This window comes from Jaculus jaculus, chromosome 5 (genome assembly GCF_020740685.1).
Source record: "Jaculus jaculus isolate mJacJac1 chromosome 5, mJacJac1.mat.Y.cur, whole genome shotgun sequence".
In the NCBI taxonomy this organism is placed as follows: domain Eukaryota; kingdom Metazoa; phylum Chordata; class Mammalia; order Rodentia; family Dipodidae; genus Jaculus; species Jaculus jaculus.
Window position 1 is genome coordinate 51,634,600 of NC_059106.1, and position 17,657 is coordinate 51,652,256.

The 17,657-nt window shown below is 54.8% G+C and overlaps 1 protein-coding gene across 2 annotated transcripts in view; it reads left to right on the forward strand.

The window, feature by feature from the left end:
• The first annotated feature begins 600 nt into the window (after positions 1 to 600).
• Positions 601 to 17,657, forward strand: part of Pax7 (paired box 7) — a 113,946-nt gene continuing 96,889 nt past the window's right edge. The window contains exons 1-4 of one of the 2 annotated variants that reach the window (XM_004657588.3): positions 601 to 685; positions 3,306 to 3,541; positions 4,118 to 4,247; positions 5,046 to 5,180. In XM_004657588.3, coding sequence (XP_004657645.1) covers positions 601 to 685; positions 3,306 to 3,541; positions 4,118 to 4,247; positions 5,046 to 5,180 — 586 coding nt within the window. The remainder of the gene's footprint in view (positions 686 to 3,305; positions 3,542 to 4,117; positions 4,248 to 5,045; positions 5,181 to 17,657) is intronic. The other variant, XM_004657589.2, reaches the window with a different exon arrangement.

Here is a 17,657-nt window from a genome sequence, read left to right on the forward strand (position 1 = left end):
CGTCCCTCCTCGGGTCCTCCCGGGGACCGGGTGTGAGGGAGAGAGGAAAGCAGAAAGAGGCGTGGAGGAGAGGAGGGAGGGCAGGAGGAGGGAAACGGCGAGAGCCAGCGAATAAATATATAAATAAAGACCAAAAGAAATCCACTCCGCAGCCTTTCTGCTCAGGGACTTTGGCCCCGGAGCGCGCGAGAGAGCGGCTTGCCAGCCGGGATCCCGCCTCATCTCCAAATCCTTGCGCCACTCGGGCCCGATCACCCCGGTCCTGCCCCGGCGTGTCATTCTGAACAACTTCGGGCCGAGTCTGGAGGGTGGAGGCGGACTTGGGGTTGGAGTGTTTGTTTGTTTGAACTTCCTTGTCGCCACCTTCCCTCCCCGCACCCTCGGGCCCCCACCTCACCCCCCTCCCCAGCTTCTGGAAACCTTAGGACTGCAGCCGGGGTGGGGGGTGGGGTAGGGAGTGTGTGGAAGTGAGGGAGAAGAAGTGGGGAGAAAAAAAAAAAAAGAAGGTGGAGAAGGAAAGAAGGATCTCAGCCGGGGCACGCGGGAGCGCACGCTAAGCGATCGTGGCCGAGTCTGGATTCGTCCCCAGCGTGCGCAAGAATGGCGGCCCTGCCCGGCGCAGTGCCCAGGATGGTGCGGCCAGCTCCGGGGCAGAACTACCCGCGCACGGGATTTCCTTTGGAAGGTAAGAGCGCCGCTGCGGCTGGAGTCCTCTGGTTCCCCCAGCTCGGGACTCCAGGTCCTTGGAGGTGGCACTGTCCCGGTAAGGGTGGAGACGCCCGGCGGGAGCAACGGACCCCACCCTCGCTGGGGTGGAAGACCCCGCGCGCGACCCAGGAAGTTTCTGGGGCCCACACTTGTCGGTTTCTGCGCGGGTTTCCACTGACCCGCGGGCCTGCGCTTCACAGGTCACGGGCAAGCTGGCCTTGACCCGCGGGGAGGAACTCCCGGTAGACTGCGGCTGCTCGTAGGTTTCAAGTTCTGGTGGATTTCAGCTCTCTTTCCTTTATATTCAGACCCTTCTTAAAACATTAACTCCCCGGCTCTGGGCGATTGCCAGTGGCCCGTGCCGTTCTTCCAACCCCATCCCTTTTATTTCGAAATTCCTTTAGTGTGATAGTTTGTCTCCCTAAACTGCAGACTGTTCCCGTCTACCAAAGCAACTCGCAAACACTCCCTACTTTTTTGCCCCGCAACAATCTAATTTGAAATACTAACGATTTTTTTTTTTTGCGCTGAAAATTAAAAAAAAAAAAAACTTTTCACGCGCTTCCAAACTCGGCAAATGTCCCGAGGAAGAACCTGCAGAAACGAGGAGGTAGAACGATGTCCACCCCAGGGGACAGGATCGGTTTTATAAGGCATTCTGCCAAACTCGCCAGCTCCGGAGCCGAGCGGAGAGGACCCGCTGGCGGGCGGCGCTGGGTTCCGGGGAGGAGAAAGGCCCCGGAGCGCGCACGGTGGAGGCCTTTTCGCTGTGGGGGCTTTCGTTTACCACCACCCCCCCGTTGTTGTTGTTGCTCTTTTTTTTTTTTTTTTTTTTTAACTGATGGAAGGCCTTCCATGGGTCAGGGAGGGACCATTTGACTTCTGGAAGTTTGGCCGCCCCGGGGTGTCACCGCATAGTTAGAAATGTGTGCCTCTTTGATTTTTTTTTGTTTTTTTGGCTTTTTTTAAGTTTCTCTTTTTGCTTTTTGTCATTGTCTGCGCTTGAGGAAGGGGAGAGCGGGCGAGGAGGGATGGGTGGGCAGGCAGCCCGCGATCTGGGGAGGGGACCTCCCCTCGGGCGCCGGTCCCTCGAATGAAACCGAGGCGAAGAGAGCGGGCTGCGTGATCAAGTGCGCGCGAGCCGGCGCGCAGGCGGGAGAGGCGGCGGCCCGGGGATTTGCCAGAGCCCTCTCCTGGAACGAATGCAAGGAAAACAGGCGCGGAGGACGCGCGGCGGATTAGAACAATATTTGCCCAACATGACGGAGAATACTGAGGAGAGCCGAGAGCTGGTCGCTAAAGAGGCTCTTGAATATAAAGTTGGGCGCTCGAGAGCTCTCCAGCGCTAATGGCATATTCCGCCACGGAGACCGAGTGACTCTAGCTTGGCGATGCACGATTTCTGATTAAATCCGAGGGTGGCTTCACACACCTACTTTTACAAAGAGAGGTGGGTGGGGGGACTGGGAGAGCGGGGAGGGGGCGGTAGGAACAGCACCGCAATCGCAGCCTCGCCTTGCCTCCTCCCTTCCAATTCCGCTGTCAGCTCCTTCCACTTCGGCTGCTGTGAAATCGTTGTAATCTTCCAGATCTCTGCAGCCGCGAGTCCCCAAATTGGGGGGATAGAGGCCGGATTAGTGCACCGGGTGTCCCCTCAACCTTCTGTGAGGAAATTGTGTAGACTTTGTATTAATGCTTCCTGAGTTCTTCCCCCTCCCTAGCACATACCAGGGTCTCTATCTTCCCGGTTCCCAAAGTCAGTCTCTCTCTCTCTCTCTCTCTCTCTCTCTCTCTCTCTCTCTCTCTCTCTGTGTGTGTGTGTGTGTGTGTGTGTCTGGCTTATCTTCTTTTTTTTTTTTGTTTTTTTTGGCCCAGACAGTTCTCAGATTGCCAAGACCAAGTGTGGTATTTTGGTTTGTGTCCCCAAATTGTCCCAAAACGAATTCAAAACTTGGAGAGTGGCTGGAAGCAAAGGGATTCCTCTAGGGGATAGCCCGTGCTCCGCTCAGGTAGTACTAACAGTTCTGCATCACCTGTCCCTTGGGCTGTGTGCAGATACGAGTCGGTGGGACAGTTCTACCACTCATGCTAGGGGATGCCCAGCTTTCTCAGCTACAGATCAAGTAGTTCAGACATGAGTGCTGGGAGTGTGGAACAGACCCTTTGGGCCATATCTCACTGGCTATTGGCCTTCCAAAAGACCCCAGAACTGTGGCCCAGGCTTCAGGCTGGAAAACAGAGGCCGTTGCCAGCCACTGCCCTCAACTGAAGCTCTCTGTTCCCTCCACCAGAGTCCTCATTCCTTCCCCAGGACCCTCACTCTACCCCTCCTCAAGAGATTCCTCATTCCCACGGTGTGTAAGTTGAGGGATACTTTGGCAACCAGGAGCGTTCTCTGTTCTCTCTCTCTCCACACACGCACACTCCCTAAGGTTTTGTGACAGTTGTTTCTGGGCCTCTGAACTACCTAAGCTCCTCTGAATGCGAGAACCTTGGAAATCAGCTGTCAGGGGTCTTGAAGCCCAAACAACACCAAGTTAGGGGTTGCAGCACCCCCCCCCCATCACCCAGCCTCACTCTGTACCTCTCTCCACCAGTATCTACCCCGCTTGGCCAAGGCCGGGTCAATCAGCTTGGTGGGGTCTTCATCAATGGGCGACCCTTACCAAACCACATCCGCCACAAGATAGTGGAAATGGCCCACCACGGCATCCGACCCTGTGTCATCTCCCGTCAGCTGCGTGTCTCCCACGGCTGTGTTTCCAAGATTCTCTGCCGCTACCAGGAGACTGGGTCCATCCGGCCTGGGGCCATCGGAGGCAGCAAGCCCAGAGTGAGTGTCTTTGCCATGGAGCCTGGCAGTAGGCCGTCCCTGGTCCAGGGCCCTGGGCTAACACCCCCTCACTACTCCAATATAGCAAGACCAATAGCTACTCAACTAGCAAGGCAGAAATGCCTACATGTTCCCTATACAGAGTAGAGTGGGAGAGCATCCCCAACTCCCAGGGATACCCTATTATCTTCCCAATATTTGTTTTCTGTCAAGGATGGGGAACTCTAGGTTGTCCAAGACTCTGAAGCCAATAAGCTATCTCTTGAATGCCCTCAAATCTGCCCCACTCCAACAAGCAGATATCTCCCCTCAGTCTTGCCAGAGATGATGGGAGAGGGGGAATCCCAAGGGTCCTAATAGGGATTTATTTATTTTACTACCTGCCCCTACCTTCCTTTTCCATTGCCATCCTGGTAGCTGAGAACGGGTTTCTTGAAAGAACAAAGTCCACCTAAGAAGGGAGGGGATGGCATCCAGAGCTATCAGCCTGGCCTGAGGCTCTAAGGAGGTTGATATTAAAAGTATTTCCTTCTCCTACTGCATCTTTCCGAAACTCCTGCTCTCCCACCTCTGAAGCAGGTGGCGACTCCGGACGTAGAGAAAAAGATCGAGGAGTACAAGAGGGAAAACCCAGGGATGTTCAGCTGGGAGATTAGGGATCGGCTGCTGAAGGACGGACACTGTGACCGCAGCACAGTGCCCTCAGGTGAGAAGGCAGCTGAGCCGTGGGGTCTGGCTGGGGATTCTCATCTGTAGGACTGGAGGCTGGAGAGAGAAGGAGAGGAGAAGGCTGGGAGGTACCTGGAAGAAAAGTTAGAAGGATAACAGTGACCGAGCACAGAAGCCTTGGCAAAACAGAAAGGAGGATGGGCTGAAAGGAGTGGAAAGTTAGGGAAGGAGAGAGGGGGAAAGAGCGGAGGGAGAGAAGAAAGGTGACTGGGATGCGAGCTGGCAAAGAGGACGCTAGGAATGGTGAGGTGGGCCTCCAGGAGAAATAGCCTCAACGAGGAGCCTGCCCCAAGAGGGTTGATGTCCCTAGACTCCCTTCTCCTCCAGGTCAGTGTGTCTGTTCTATAGCCACTCTCAAACCCTGATGCTCCGGAGCTGGAATCCTGTTTGGTGTGTGTCTGTCTATGCACGTGTGTTCAGGCTCGCAGGGCCAGGACACGCACTTGTGTGAGGCCATGCCTAAAGCAAGGGCTGGGGAGCTCGGGATGGCCATGGGGCAGTGGCCATGGCACATGTGTGCCTAAGGTATGAGATAGTATATATATAAGGCACACACATGCACACACGTGTGAGCAAGAAGGAGTGCAGGGGTGCACTGTACGGGTGCCTCAGCAGGCTTACAGTAGGGTGCAATATGCCCGATGGGACTGGCAAAGGCTTAAATGTCTTCAGTGTTCAGGGAGAGGGGTGAGTGAGGCCAGCAAGGAGGGGGCTTCCTGGGCCACTTCCTTGGCCCCAACAACTTATACTCCTCCTTTTGCCTTTAATTTCTGAGGTTTAGTGAGTTCGATTAGCCGCGTGCTCAGAATCAAGTTCGGGAAGAAAGAGGAGGACGATGAAGGAGATAAGAAAGAGGATGATGGAGAGAAAAAGGCCAAACACAGCATCGATGGGATTTTGGGCGACAAAGGTAGGGACCCGCAACAGCCAGCGCCCGCGTTTCCCCCAGGGTCCCGTGCACGGGCCTGTGACTCTCGTCGGTGGCTGGCTGGTGACCCGCGGCCACAGCTCCTTGCGGGCAGCCAGGACATCTCCTCTGGCTAAATGGAAAGCGGTGCTCTAGGAGCCCCTCGGAGCCTGGGTAGGATGGGGTGCAGAGCCCGAGTCTCCACTGACTGGGGACGCAGGGCTGCAGCCGGGCAGCGGGGTGACGCTTGGGGCTCTCTAACCGTGCCACCCCCCACCCACGCGCGCATCCTCCGGAGCTTGGCATTTTGGCTGGAAATCCTAGTGCCGATCAATTATTTATAGGAAACTTGGGTAAGTGGGCGGGGGGGGGGGAATGCGGGGAATGCGAGGAAGGAGGAGCCGTCCAAACGGCTCCCTAAATGAATTTGTTAACCAGACCCGCACACGCTCTCTAAACGGTCCCTTGGAACCCCGCCTGACAGCTGACCGACCGCTGCAATCAATAAAAAATTAGCCAGGGCCGCGGCCTGACTCTCAGCCCCGCGCGCGCCGGGCGAGGGCGGACCGGGGGGCGCCAGGGCTCTTGGCGTTTGCGCTATGCCGAAGGGCTGGAGGAGGCCAAGTGCCCAGATGCTGGGGAGTCGGCAGGGGGTGCAGAGAGTGGGTGCTACCACCCCTGTCCACACCCACCCTTAGTCAAGTTTCCTTCAGCAGGCTGGTGTGTGAGAGCGTTTGCTTGAAAGCGCTTGCACGCCTGTGTGCCCGAGGACCGGGTTGCGCGTTTTGTTTTTTGATGGGGGGACGTTTGTGTACGTGAAGTGTGGGGGTGCGGGGAGTGGAAATGGAAGACCCAGAGCCACAAAGACGGGAGAGGAGGCGAGGCAGGGAAGAAACGTCCTCTTAACACTCACGCAGAAAAGAGGCCAGCAGACAGAATCAGAAAGACAGTGACTTTGGAAAAAGTGGAGGCACGCCTGCTAAGGAGCCATAGTATCCTGTCTCCTTCCAGAAGTTTCTACAGGTACCTCTTAGTACCCCCAACTCAGGTCTCTCTCCCGTTCTCAGTAGGTCCTCCCAGCCTTGAAGATGAACTTCACAGACAAAGCCAGCGTCCAAAGCCAGCCCTCAGAAAAGGAGGCCCAGTCCCCACCAAGCAGCGGGGGGGGGGGGGGGAGGGGGGGGACGACGACTGGGGGAGGGGGATCAGCCCCCTTGCCAGAGCAGCCTAGTGTAGGGGAAGGGGCTGGCTATTGACATTCTGGGCCCCCAGTGAGTAGCAATCCCAGCTAGGGACAAAAGGGCCAGGGAAGAAAGAGAGGGAGCAGTGCCCGGGAACCCTGCTGTGCTGGGCCGGGAGCTGAGGAGGCAGCCCCACTTTGCCAAGTAGCCCCTGGCTTGGGCTGTCAGTTCACAAGCCTGGTACCCTTGCCTGGGGATCCAGGGATAATTTCAGCTCTTATTGTAGGTACACGTTGGAAGAGTTTTGGTGTTTTGTTTTTTGTTCTTTTTTTTAATGAGTGGTGGGGGAAGGACGTTGAACTTAAATAATCTTTCCCAAGATAAATGCTACACCCTAGACGCTTCTTCAGAGAGCGACCTCCAGGGAACAGTGGGATGTTTGGGTTCATTTGGAGAGGGTGTGTGTGTGTGTGTGTGTGTGTGTGTGTGTTTTCCTCGGGTATGTCCAGTTCAGTGAACGATGAAGCCTCTGAGGAAAGGAAAGTATAGGAAGAGAGTGAAAGGTTATGAGTCCTGAGGAATTCCTCTGAGACAGGGAATTCAAGGGCTACCAGAACTTATGAAATCAGTGAACAGAAGACTTCTTCGTGGGAGAGAGGCTTTTTTTCCCAACAGGAGACCCTGGAAGCAGTGAATCTCCAAGGGTTTTAAAAGGGAGTCTGGAGGTTGCAGATGGGACCACTGAGAGCGCAGGTGCTGAGCCTGCCAGGCCACTGAAATGAAAAGGCATGAAAAGGCCTAGTGGCCTCATAACCCCTCAGGTTTTGAGTCATGGTGCGTGAGTAGCCCATTGTCCTCATGTGCCCCATGGCCGAGCAGAAGCACCAGCATCTCTCAGGTGGCTGATTGCCTTCCCAGGGGCCTTTGCACCAGAATGCCATGGGTCTTGCTTGTATGCGGGCCATTTTGCATGCCTGTGCAGAGTGATGATAGATGGATGTGAGAGGCCCCTGTGCGGGCGGAGACGGTAAAGCGCCATCACTTTGGATAAATTCTAAGCGTAAGAGCTGACATGTTGGTGGGTAGGCAAGGATGAACCCTTCACCTCTCTCCCTGGCCGTAGACATGAGTTTCATGGCCTTAGTTAAAAGTGAGACGCCTATCCACCCGGCACCTGAGTTGGTCAGGTGGGCGGCACGAGATGCCCTGTGGGCAGAGCATGGGGAGGGGTGCTCAACCACAACTTTGTTTGGGGCTTCTTGCTCTTGACAAATATGCTTTCTCCCGGGGTTGCCCCTCTCGTCGTGGGGAGCCGCCAAAGAAGGGGTTTAAGAGCTCTCCTCTTTAAGCGCTAAAGAGAGATCCCTCCCTGAGTCCGTTTCTTCCTATCGTCCGCTTGGCATTTAATAATGTTAAGACTTATTAGAGCTGGTAATGAAAACTGGGACTGCTGAATAGGAAACTGTGTTGGAGAGGGGTGTAATAGCTTCCAGGCATGGTAAGAAACTATTTATCCACAATCAGTCTTCACTCTCAGAGTTTGAAGCACAAACGTTAAGTTGAAGGGTTTTAAAGCAGATTAAATTGAGCTTTTATTTCTGCGCACTTTCATCTCTGAACAGCTCACTCCTGCTCCCCTTGGGCTGATATTCATGAGCCTGCTCGTTGGCTTTTTTTCCCTCTCTCTCTCTCTCTCTCATCCTTGTTAAGACTGAGTTATTAGGATTGTTGCTGTTGAGAAGTCTCTGACTGCTGCCGACTGGGCTCCGGCTCGGCTTGGCTCGTACCTGGAGAGGAGAGTGGAAGTTCTGTCTGTCCTGGTAGATGCTTTCCTCTTCACCCGACTCTCTCCAAAGATCAGGGGATTGGGTCAGACAGCCAATCTGGGAAAGGGTCTGAGGAGGGAAGGGAGGAGCCAGTTTGCAGAGGGTACAACCATTCCACGGGAGGAATTGAGGGAAAGTGGAGAAATAGATAGATAATGATGTAAAAAGCCATAGTAACAGTCGTGAACAAGGAGCCGTCCACGCCACCTGACAGAGGGCATGTTGAAGCTGCTGCCGAGGGAGCACATGTGGGCTTGCCCTCTGGGACAGAAAGACCAGTGGGGGTTACAATTAATATGAAATATTGACCAAAGTTACAACTAGATGTCGTGATGGAAGAAGAGGAAGATGAACAGGAAGAGTTGTGGCCAGAAAAATCCCTTGGTATCAGAGTCTAGTGGAAGAATTGTAGATTGCCTGAATCTAAAAATAAAAACATCTGAGATTGCAGGGTATGGGTAGGGGTGATGAGAGCTAGATTTCATTTCAGTTTGTTTTATTGTCAATTGTCATAGACAGGATGGCACCCAGGACCTCACATGCCAGGCAGGCCCTCTCTGGCTGAGTTATAGCTGGGCATTTTCTCTTAGTTTATTTCGAAGAATGTAAACTCACAGGTGTGGAGTGGGGACTGACGCAAGGAGGGATCAGAAAGGAGGGGAGAGCCTGAAGTGTGGGTTTAGACACTTGTAAAGGAGGTGGGAAACAATTTAATTTGGCAGCAGCGATAGCTGCTAATGCGGTTTTCGGTCTACACCGGAGGAAGCTCTCTGATTGTGTGTACAAGGACCTGCCAAATTTAATTAGGCTCCGGGGGAGCGAATGAATAGGGGAAGGGGGGCAGGGCTCCCCACAGCCCACACTTTTTCTCCCCCCCCCCACCCCTGCCTTCACACCTGAAAGAGACTGTTGTTTATGGGATAGGTGAGATGGCAGAGAAAGGGAGGGGCCGTGGAAGAGGGGGCTGGGAGGGGACCTGGACAGTCCATTTATCTGGAGACGATCTGCATTGATTTAAACCAACAAGTTCCCTCCTCGGTAAATGTGTGTTTAGAGAAAGGTAATTGACACTCTACCAAATCAAAGGATTACCCCGGGTTGGCAATCTAATCAAACACAGTCCAGGCGGGATTTGAGGCTGTTCAGAGTGGGATCAGCTTCGCATAATGGGGGGCTCGGAGGAAGGTGGGAGGGTGTCAGGCAATTCCCCGGCTTTAGGCAGCGCTGCGCGGTGGACGTGGGGAGAGAGAAAGAGAGAGAGAGAGAGAGAGAGAGTCCAGAGGGAGAGAAGGAGGGGGCCCAGGAGGCCTGGCCGGCCACGGTGGGGGGATGGGCTGAGCGGAGGCGGGAATGTCCCCGGGGAGGGGGCTCCCGGCGAGGGGGCGAGCCCACACTGGGCTGACAAGACTCTCCCCTCTCTTCCTCCCCCTTCACCGTCCCCCACCCCACCACTGAAGAGAAGAGGGAGGAGGAGGGAGCTGAGACTCAGGGCGTTCAACAATGAGGAGATAACTATGACAGAGGCAAACACTGGCGCTCGCAGCCCCAGAACCCGCGGTAAATAAACAAAGTCCGCAAACTGTTTGCCAGATAAACTGGCGCTTAAATCGAGTGTGACGGGCCAGGAGAGAAGAGACACGAGGAGATAAGGTTGGAGGGGGAAATGAACGAGCATAATCTAATAGAAGACGTTCAGAAAACAAACTTTAAACAAGGGAGAACAGGCGATCACAGCGTAATGATCCGCCCCGTAGAGCGCAGGGCGCCCGCCGAGGGCTGCGCGGCCTCCGGGCGCAGGAGCGCGTCTGGCCGGTGCCGGTGCCCGGGGACCTCGGGAACTCCACGGGGAGGGACAGCCCGAGCCGGTCCCCTGGGGCGCGCCGGGAAAGCAGCTCGGATCCCTCCCGGAGGAAGGTTGGGGCGCCGTCGGGGCCAGCGAGTGGGGGGAGGTCCCCCGCTGCGAGCGCGCGGGGCCGGTGCTCACCTCCGGGCGCGCCCCGCCGCGCACCAGGCTGTTGCGAGACGTTTGTACCTAAAAGACTCGTGTGCGCTGCGCAGCGGTTAAAGGAATTAGATATTTACCAGTTTGAAATAAGCCTGGCTAAGAAGAGAGAAGAGAGGGAAGAGACATTGAAAAGATGAGGCTGGGGGTGGGAGGAACGGACGGGAGGAAGACTTCAAACGAATTCATCATCATTTGCAATGGTGGAGGGGAGATTTAAGCAGACAGTATTGGGAAGTTATTTAGATATTAATAACAAACACATTTTCCTGAGGCGCGGCCGTCTGCGATGCTCTCCGAGCTATTTGGCTGGGTTAAAAAATATATATACATATATATATATATGGGCGTCTCAAATGTTGTGTGGCGATAAGGCAATCAGGCTAGCCCGGGTCCAGGGACGACGTCGAGCGTTAAACCCGGATTAACCTCCCCCACCCGCCGCCCCTCCCTTTTCACAGCTTTCCAAATTTTCAGTGGAATTTACATGGAAGGATTTAAAATCATAAGTAACAGTAGCCACGAGGTAGTGAGGTGATTATTTGGGCTTTTTTTTTTTTTTAAAGAAATGAAACTATCTGAAAGTGATAGTTGTCGCGGGACACACAACCACTCTACATTATATATCAATATTATATAAAACATAGGGCGCGCGGGCCCGGTGGCCCTTCCCTGTCAGGTTACCATACACTATGCCATAACAAAGTTGAGGCAGCTTCACTTTGGAGACTGGTGGTTAAGGGCACCTAAGGGTAGACACATGAAATGTACGGTGACAGAAACATGAAATGTACAAGGTCCTGGAAGATTCCGGGAAAGACAATGCCTTCTGAGAAGGGTTCTTGCACTGAGACCCCAAAGGGAAGATTCTCTGGAGATTCTGGGACCTTGAAGGCTTGACTAAGGGGGACCACATTCCAGAAATTCCTTCTTCCCCTCCCACTTCACTAATGGCGTAATTAGGAAACCCAGTTGGGCATCAGAGGCCATAGAAAGACTAGGATGCCCCCCTAAGTTTCTGTTCTCCTGGGCCCTTCCTTTTTATTCCCCTCCTCAAACTCTGCTTAGTGGGGGAGGGGAGTGGGGAGGAAGGTGGAAACTGGGTCAGCACTTTCTGACCTGCTGGGGGAAGAATTGGCCCCACTGGGGTCAGGCGGGGGGAGAGAGGGTACTCGCCTTCCAAATCGAATCAAGGCAGAACGGTGACCTAAGGGGGGAAACTGCGCCATTAGTAGATGGATCTTGCCAAAACTTCAAACAAAAGTGGGGTGGGGGAGAGGCTAGGAGGGGATGAAGTCAGAAGAGGGGGGGGGACTCCTAGCCTGAGACGGGGAGGGGCCCAGAGGAGGAAGGGAAGGGGTCGAGGGCAAAGGGGAGGTGGGGGCCAAAGGAAGGGGAGTGGGGAAAGGGATGCGAAGGCGGGGTCGGCTGCCAACGGAACTTCAGCCCCTGGGGAGAGGAAAAGAGTCTGAGAGCCCCCGCAGCCTCGGGAGGGCCGAGGGGAGGTTGTGAGCGTCTCCCAGGCCCAGCTGGGAAGCTCCCTAGAGCCTTCCAGGGTCCTGGGTGCTTGTGCCCCCGTCCCCTCTGCCACAGCTGATCTGAGCTGGGGTGGACGGCCTAGGGACCGGGAGGCCCCCACAGGGCTCGGCAGATCCGTTACTGCAATGAATTGGCCCGGTGTCCCAGGGGCGGAGGGTCAGTCCCTAGGCATAGACGCGGGGTCCTGAAAGTGCGCGGGCGGCCTTGAGTTCGGGTGGGAAAGCCAGAGGGCGGTGGTGAGAGCCTGGGCGACAGGAGCAGAAAGCATCAGGGAAGGAGGGAAGGGTTCGCAGCCCAGGCGCGCGCGGGCATTGCGAGCCGGGAGCGGACGTAGAGTTTGGGGACGCGGAGCAGCGTGCACCCTGGGCGCGGGAGGCGCTGCGCGCAGCAGCCGAGGGGACAAAGGGACTACAGCCGCCGACGGGCTGGACCGGGGACCGATGCCGCGACGCGAGCAGAGCCCGCTGGGTCCCGCGAGCGCGCGAGGCCCGGGCGGCGTGGGGAAGGTGGGAGGCGGACTCCTGCCGCCGCCCCTTTGATCACAAGCGCTTTGGGTGACAGTGGCACAAAGGAGGCTCGTCGCATTACCTCGCGGTCCCGGCGGCTCGCTGCAATCGCTCCGCTTAATTAGAGACCAGCGCGCCAGGCCGACTCGGGGCGGGGACCTGGGCTTCGCGATGCCACCAGGCGCTGGGCCGTGGCCAGCCAGGACGCGGCTGCGTCCAGACGCACAGCCAAGGGCGCGGTGTGTCGCCTCATCCGCCCGCCAGCAGCGGCTCCAAGTCCCCGAGAGCCGGGCTCTCGCCTGCCAGTTCAGCGGCTGCCCTTCTTAAGATGTGGGCTCCCTGTGGGGACTGCGGGTGGGCAGACCACCAGCCCCACTCCCAGGCAGAGAGGCGCGTTTGGAGGGAGAGCCAACACTGGAGGGCAACACTCTAGTGCAAACTGATGGCTGAGTGCAGATCTGGGTCCAGTACCACCCATCATTTCCCCCGCATCTGGGTGTTCGAGTCCTTCCACTGACCTACGATCCTGTGCCCCAACTGCTCCATCTGTCAGGCTGGAGGAATTACACCCACCCCTAACCCACAAGCACTGCAAATTATGACTTCTGGGCCAGCCTCTCTGAGCCTGTTTCCTCCGGTGAACACTTTTAGATAAAAGTTCCTTTCCTTTGGGTGGGATTCTGGACCCATTTGAGAATTAGGTAAAACTTAAACAAACCAAAACCCAAACAACAGAAACCTGGCCCTTCACTTGTGTCCTTACAGGCAGAATTTGGAAATGCACTGTAAATAGCTATTTATTTGGTTTCTTGAGGCCACACCTTGTTCAGGGCCCCACATCTGCAGAGCTTGAAAGTTCCAGTAGCTTCCAGGAGGCTTCTGATTCTCCCAGGAGAGCCTAGGATGAAGAGATTCGCGTGGGGGACCTGAGAGTTTGCTGTCTGGCCTTGCTTTCTCTTTCCAAAATAGATGTCGTCCCCTAGTTTAGAGGTTGGGAGGATCCTTTTGTGGTCATTTGTGTGGATGGACTCAATCTACACAGAGCTGCATCCCCATTTTGTCTGAACTGCTTGAAGAATGGAAGGAGAGAGGGGGGGGAAAATCCCTGGAGAGTAAACATAGCCGACTCTCGTCCTTCATTCTGTAAATGTATTGGGCACATACTAGGTGCTAAGTCATGCAATGGAGACAGAAAAATCAATCACAACAAACAGACCTATCTCTATTGTATGTGTTAGTGTTTACCTGGATCTCCGTGTGCAAGGGATGTGTATGTGTGTGTGGGGGGGGGGTTGTGAATGGTGTGCTTTCGAAGACACAGCAGGGTGTGTTGAGGGCTAAGACAGAATTTGGTGAGCAGCCCCCAAGCTGACCTCTGGAGTTGTTGGTATCCGCTGCTGCAGCCTCTTGGCACTGTGGGTTCAAGGCAGAGGCGGAGGGGAGGAGTGGCTGGGCCGTGGGGCTCCGGAGCCTCTTGACTTCACTCTTTGTCTGACCAGAGATCAAAGAGGCCCGCTGGACAGAAAAAGGGGTGGTGACTAGAGATGAAGCTTGAAAAAAAAAAGAAAAACTCTACCCTGAACTTTTCTGAGGTTCTTTTTGTGGTAGCCAACCCAGTGGAACCTCAGGGGAGCGGACGGTGGCCTTTCTGAGGGTCACTCTCCAAGGTCCCAAGCCTCAGCCTGTGTGACAGGTGGGCAGCCACAACTCCAGCTGCAAGTTTGAATTTATTTAGGACTTAGTGATTCGGGTGACTGGGGAAGGTGGAGAGAGCGCAGCCTTACGGAGATGCTCCATGGGGAGTGTGGTGTGAAGACCACGGGTCTGAGGTCTAGCCTCCTGGACTCCAGGAAGCTTGTCTTAAAAATCCATGCTGAGTTTATCTGGGTTCACTCCATAGACTCAAAAGTCAAAGTTCAAGTTTGCTTCCCAGGGGAGTTTTGGGGCTGACAGGGGTGGGGAGGGCACAGTCTTAAGGAAGCATCTAGAAGGTCTTGTTTCCAGTGGAAACCTTTAGCACCTCCAGCTCTGGGACTTCGCTTGTGACCACAGAGCCAATTCTCTTGGCAGGGCACTCCCCAGCTCCCATCATTGCAACTCCCCTTCTTGGTGGGAATTCCTGGATTCTGATTTGCCTTTCTAGCACCAAAACTCTGCTAGAGAAAAGTTTTAATGGGGGAGGGTGGGAACCAACTGGAGGACACCTTTGCTTCTGATTTGGGTGGGACCTTACGTGCCAGTGTCCTCTTTTCTGCCTTCCCTCTGGCACCCCCCCCAAATGTGCAAAAGTCACAATGTCTGACTGTCCTTCTCTGGTGGATGGAAGGAAAAATCTAAATAAAGGCGAGCCCGTGCAGTTCTGGTGCTCCAAATGAACCTATGAAGAGCAGCCCTGAAGAATGGGCGGACCTGCCCTCCCTGGAGGGCTCTCACCGCCTTTGAGGCTTTACTCTTCCAAGAATAGTTCAGGAGACCATCAGGGGTGGCTAGGCCCACTCAGAGGGTGACAGCATCTCTGTGCAAATACTGCATTGGGCTTCCCCTGAGCTCTACTTTTCCCTCCCTGCTGGGCATGGATTCGAATCCCAGAGCCTACTGTCAGTGAGCCTTGCAACAGTGTCTTCCCAGACCAAGCCTCAGTTTCCCTGTCTAATTGGTGCCCCTAAGAGCCAAGTTGGCAGTGACCGGAGGGAAGGCGCAGGGGAAGTTGCTTAGAGCCTGGCCCGGGCGTCCCAGGCGGGAGCGAGGCCCCTGCTCCTCATCCTCACCGCCCACCCTTTCTTGCAGTCCTCCCTCGCGCCTCAATGGCCACTTTAGAAATACAAACAATTTTAGAAATAAAGTAACCAAACCCCCAAAGGGGCTTTGAAGGGGCAAATGCCTGGTGGCTTCTTTGCTATGCTGCGGAGCAAGCCCCATCCTTAATCCTGCTTTCATTTCCACCGACGGCCTAGGGGGAAGCACTCCCGGCCTCCTGGCCTCCAGGAGGCTGATTAGGCCACAAAGAGCCCCCATTATCCCGAGAAGAAAACCAGGGGGCGGCGCGGGGCGGCGGCTTTGCAGGGAAGCTGCAGCCTGCGCCAGCTATTGACTTAGTGGATGAAGTCAGGAGCCAGCCCAGGGAGGGCCTCGAGGGGGCGGGAGCCCAGGACAAAACGGGCCCACAAACCCCCAACAAAACCCTCTCCAGCCAAGCCCCAGTGCAGGGTACATCTTTGTGTTGAGCTGCGTGCAGGGCTGCTGTCCAGGCTGGTCACCAAGGGAGGGGCCAGAGGGCGGAAGGATCGTGGGCAACAGCTGGGCCACCCGGCTCTGGCACGTCCCCACGCGCTTCCCCTTTGTGAGTGCTGGAAGCTGGTTAAGGAGGGCTTCCAGAAGTCACCCAAGCCATGGCTGTCCAGGTTGTCTGAGGCCACTGCCCTGAGATGCTGGAGAGGAGGTGACTGAAATTAGGAGTGTAGGATACAAGAGGCTGAAAGGAGAAAAAGGGTGCTGGAGTCTTTCACACTCCAGTATCTTGGAGTGAGGTCTTCTGAAACTCTGTCTCTGTGTCTCAGAGGATGCTGAGGCGAGCGGAGGATGGGTGACTCCACACAAAGCCGAGGGCAGATTGGCTGGCTGGATAAATATTACCTTCAGATGCCTCCAGCGTCCTTTCTTCCTCCAAGGCCTCTTCCAAGTCAGAAGCTTTGCACTGAATTTGGAAATCGTATAGACTTTGATACACAGGTTCTAACTCCATAGCCATCACCAGAGGTGGGCCAGATTGAGGTAAAACCCTAAAACCAGAGACTTGATGGGTTGGAGAGAGCGCCCCACCCTTCAGAGGGCTAGTAGAACAAGGTAGCACTTAGAGCCAATTCTGGGATCCAAGAGTCGCTGTCAGATGAACGCAGTGATTTTCTTATCTTGGTGGCTCTGTCCCACTCCACATAGAGGCTGGGCAGCTTTAACCAAGCAAGGTGAGGAGGGTGGAACCGGATGCTGTTTAGGGACCAAAAATGGTGGGAAACGTCCTCCCAGTAAGTATGGAGGAAGCGGTAGAGCTATGAGACAGATTCCATCCCCTCCCCAAACCACCTGACTGCCCTCACTGCATCCTCTCCCTCACCCCAGCACCCCTTTGAGACATATGAGTCCTTTGTGGCTGAGGTGTGCTCCCCAGATACACGGCTCTGCACCCATTCAGGTGACCTGTGTTGGTTAAGCTGGTCCTGATGGTAGGCAATGCTGGCAGAGGGGGTGGGGGAAAAAGCAGGTTATAGACTCCTTATAGGCTGAGCTAAGTAAGGATTTAAGACTTATTCCAAGGGCAGTGGGGAGCCATGGAGGGATTTCAGCAGGGAATGATGGACTGTGCACTGAATGTTCTGGAGGGCAGAGAGTTGATGCTGTGGCCAGGAACAGGGAGATGTACAGATGGGCTGGAGGTGGAGAGCAGAAGACCAGTGGAAATGTGGGCTGGGCTGCCCTGCTGCAGATGGAGAAACGGGAGGCAGTTCCTTTCTGGTTTCTCTCTTCATTAGGTGCTCAGGGTAAGGAGCTGGCTGCCAGTGACCTTGGCATCCTTCTCCAAGCTGGGAAGATACAGGCACATGTGAACAGGGCTTTGGGGTCCTTATTGCACAGATGGAAAGGCTGAGGTCTAGAGGAAGTGGCAGGGGTGAGCTAGAGGAGGGACTGGTCATCTGGCTCTTTGGTAAGAGTATAACAAGCTTGCAGATGTCCAGCTTTCAGAGAGCATGGGGTGAAATAAGCCTCTTTCTCATACCTGCAGTTTGTTTTTACTGTAGCACATGCCTTAACGTTCCATTTAAAGTAGAGGGGAGCCAGGCATGGTGGCGCACGCCTTTAATCCCAGCACTCGGGAGGCAGAGGTAGGAGGGTCACCTTGAGTTCGAGGCCACCTGAGACTACATAGTGAATTCCAGGTCAGCCTGGGCTACAGTGAGATCCTACCTTGAAAAACCAAAAAATCATAAATAAACAAATAAATAAAACAGAGGGGGAACAAAGGCACAGAGAGGTATTTAGCCCAAGGAACTAGTTGGAGGACCCTCTCCTGAAATGATTTGCTTAAACCTGATACTCTTTTTTAAAATTAATTTATTTATTTGAGAGAGACAGAGAGAGATTGGGAGAATGGATGTGCTAGGGCCTCTATCCACTGCAAAGGAACTCCAGACACATGTGCCACCTTGTGCATCTGGCTTAACTTGGGTACAGGGGAATTGAATCTGCATCTTTCGGCTTTATAGACAAGCATCTTAACCACTAAGCCATCTCTCCAGCCCTGAGACTCTTGACCCTCAGAAGCCCGGAGGGAGCTAGCTCCGCTTTTCTGCTTTCTCCAGCTGGACAGCTGTGGCCCAGTGTCCAGCAAGCCCCCTAGGAATCCTGTATCTTCAGTCCCAGGAGACACTGTA